Raw genomic sequence first — 2,947 nt, 5'->3', positions numbered from 1 at the left:
AGGAATGTAGAATGGGAGGGAAGCCGATGGGGGAAAGGGGGGAGGCGGGAAAAGGGCCTCCTCTCGCCGACAGAGCGGCCCCACACCCCTTTTCGCTTCTGCCGGTGCCCCAAGGCGACCCCCGGGCGTTTGGGTTCGGCTAGGGTTCGCCAGCTGTTATTTCGGCCCAAACCGGCGCTAAATGAGATCTTGGGGGCGCGACTGGGCCGATTTTCAGGCGCCTGCGCTAAAAAGACGTCTTGGAGGGGGGGGGGGGCTGTTGGGGACGCGACTGGAGATGCTCTCAACTCCACAGGCTAGAGAGAGGGGCAGCTGACTAAAGGGGTAACATGCTTCAGCCCGTTAAGGAATCGACTGAGCCAAAACAGCGATTAGTCGAAAATATTCAGCCCGAAACAAGACAACAGAGATAACCAAAAAAGATGCACGAATCTTGGAGCGGCGGCAACGAATGGACACAAAAATCAACCAACTCAAATTCAAAAATCAGGCAGCTTACATATAGCTAAAGTGCAAAAAAAAAAAAAAACTCGAATGGAGCCAAATTAAAATCAGTCAAATGAAAATTAGCAAACTATAATACTTGATGGTACATAGTACACACATAGTTCATAAATATTGAAGGAATAGACATTATTTGGTGTATTATTACAACTTGCTTGCTCAACCGATAAAGCTTGTGGGATGTTTTAGCACATATTGTCTGTGAATAATTTCTAGGACAGTTCACCGGTGGTCTGGTCTTGTAGATGGCAAGCTGACGATGGCTGCAGGTGCAGGCTGGACCTAGTGTGCACGATGATCCCAAACACCTCGCCCATGTCCAGTGTCTCCGGGCCTGCCCCACCGGGAATCGCCCAGTCAAAGTGATACAGCAGGTTGGCCAACACGAGCTCAAGCATGGTGGTCGCGAACAGGCCTCCAGGGCACTGCCTGCGGCCAGCTCCAAACGGGATGAACTCCATGTGCGGCCCTTGCGAGCTGTACTCCACGCTCACGCCCTCGAACCTCTCCGGCCTGAACTCCGCGGCGTCCGCTCCCCAGTGCGCCGTGTCCCTCCCCACGGCGAAGGCGTTTATCATGACGGCGGTGCCCTTGGGTATGTCGTAGCCCATGACCCGGCAGTTCTCCTGGCTCGCCCGGTGGATCAGCGGCGCGGAGGGGTGCAGCCTCAGCGTTTCCTTGACGACCATCCGAAGATAGTGCAGGCCGGCGAGGTCGCCGCTCGTGATGGTGGAGCTGCGGCGATGTCCGAGCGTCTGTCGGACTTCGAGCTTCGCCCTAGCCATTGCCTGTGGGTTGCGGACGAGTTCTGCCATGGCCCATTCTAGCGTGGCAGCCGTGGTGTCGGTAGCAGCTGAAAATATATCCTGAAACAGTACGTGTTGCAAATTATTCTGTGAGCACTGAGCGTCAATCAACGCTATCTAGAGAAGGTTGCAAATCAGTGAAGCAGAATCGCTTACAAAGATGACGGCGCTGATGATGTCTGACGTGAGAGGGAAACTGAGGGTGTCTTCCTTGCCCAACCTGAGGAGCACGTCAAGCAGGTCCTCGTTGTCTCTAGCGGTAGCAGCATCAGAAGCACCATTCGGTACTTTGGTCTCCTTGCGATCTTGGATGATGTCTCCTAGGATGCTCTGCATCCGGGAATGGAGCCTCCTCATGGCGCGGCCGGAGCTGCTCAGCCACCGCACCAGCCGGGACGACGGGAAAAGGTCCACCAAGCTGAACCCTCCCCCGAGAACCGCCATTACGTCGAGCTCCCGGAGGTAGGCCTCCTGCTGCCGAGACTTGCCGCCGAACACCGCCCTCGCGATGACGCTGTTGGTCAGCCTGGCCAGCCCCTTGCCGACGTCGACGACGGCGGAGCCGGACGGCGAGGCAGAGGACGCGGTGACGACCGACTCCACGAGATGCGCGATCTCGGCCTGCATGATGGATTGGATGCGCCGCACTTGCATCGCGCTGAGCAGCTCGACGACGCAGATCTTGCGCATCTGGCGCCAGTGCTCGCCGTAGGGCGCGAAGATGATGCCCTCGCTGGCGCTGCCGACGACGTCCAGCGTGGGGCCGCTCGTACGGGTGGCGAAGGTGAGATCGTTGGTCTTGAGCACCAGCATCGCCGCCTCAGGGGTGGACACGATGACGTTGGGCACCTCGCCGAGCCTCAGCAGCATGAGCGGGCCATGCCGGCGCGACAGGCGGAGCAGCGCGCGGTGCGGCGGCAGCTTCGTGGCGACCAGGTGGTGGAGGCTGCCGATGACGGGGAGGTTCCATGGACCCGGAGGAAGCCTGGCTCCTGTGCCCTTACCGCCCAGAGCCTGCCTCAGAATCAATGTCAGGAGAATCGTGGCTAAGGCCATCAAGCAGAGTTGGTCCATGTCCATGGCGACTTTAGTGGTAGTGGGCCAAATCAGGTGCTCTCTCCAACTACGTGCTGAACTGTTATATTATTTATAGTGCGCTCTAGACTGTAGATGGAGCTGCAAGCTGCTGCACTGCAGACAAGTCATGTATGCATGCATGCATACAAGAAAACAGAAATAGCAGACACACACAGCTTCCTTCCTGCCATCTTCGGACGTCCAGATCATGTAGAAATAACCACAAACGTACTGGGGCTAGACAATCCAACATGTGCATGCATTTTCGTCCTACTATCAGACTTGTAACCGTCTGAATAGTCTCTACTATCTAGTCAAAAAATAGCGACTGGTGAGCGAAATCAGCTGGTCTCCAATCCAACTACGTGTTGGACTATTATACTGTGGTTATGGTGTATAGTGTAGAACTGTAGATGGAGTTGGTGCACTGCAAACAAGTCATGCAAGAAAAGGAAAATGGCACGTACTACATCTCTCTTCCACCTTCGTAAGTCCAGATCATCAAGAAAAAATGACAACAATTGTGTGGGAGGTGGGAGCTGAATGATCCAACATGTTAC

The 2,947-nt window shown here is 55.5% G+C and overlaps 1 protein-coding gene across 1 annotated transcript; it reads right to left on the bottom strand.

The window, feature by feature from the left end:
- Positions 1 to 626: 626 nt before the first annotated feature.
- Positions 627 to 2,584, bottom strand: LOC123151969 (desmethyl-deoxy-podophyllotoxin synthase). Its single transcript, XM_044571587.1, has 2 exons — positions 1,467 to 2,584; positions 627 to 1,370 (listed from the first exon to the last, which is right to left on the bottom strand). The coding sequence occupies exons 1-2, from the start codon at positions 2,388 to 2,390 to the stop codon at positions 717 to 719; spliced, it is 1,578 nt and encodes a 525-aa protein (XP_044427522.1). The 5' UTR covers positions 2,391 to 2,584; the 3' UTR covers positions 627 to 716.
- Between the last annotated feature and the right edge of the window lie 363 nt (positions 2,585 to 2,947).

This window comes from Triticum aestivum, chromosome 7A (genome assembly GCF_018294505.1).
Source record: "Triticum aestivum cultivar Chinese Spring chromosome 7A, IWGSC CS RefSeq v2.1, whole genome shotgun sequence".
Taxonomy (NCBI): domain Eukaryota; kingdom Viridiplantae; phylum Streptophyta; class Magnoliopsida; order Poales; family Poaceae; genus Triticum; species Triticum aestivum.
Note: the sequence above shows the minus strand (reverse complement) of the source record. Positions and strands in the feature narration are given on the sequence as shown.

Excerpts from the sequence above, each read along its gene's own strand:
- LOC123151969 (XM_044571587.1), bottom strand. The coding sequence starts at position 2,390 with ATGGACATGGACCAACTCTGCTTGATGGCCTTAGCCACGATTCTCCTG. Across the intron at positions 1,371-1,466 it reads TCATCAGCGCCGTCATCTTT|GATATATTTTCAGCTGCTAC; the intron begins GTAAGCGATTCT and ends GTACTGTTTCAG.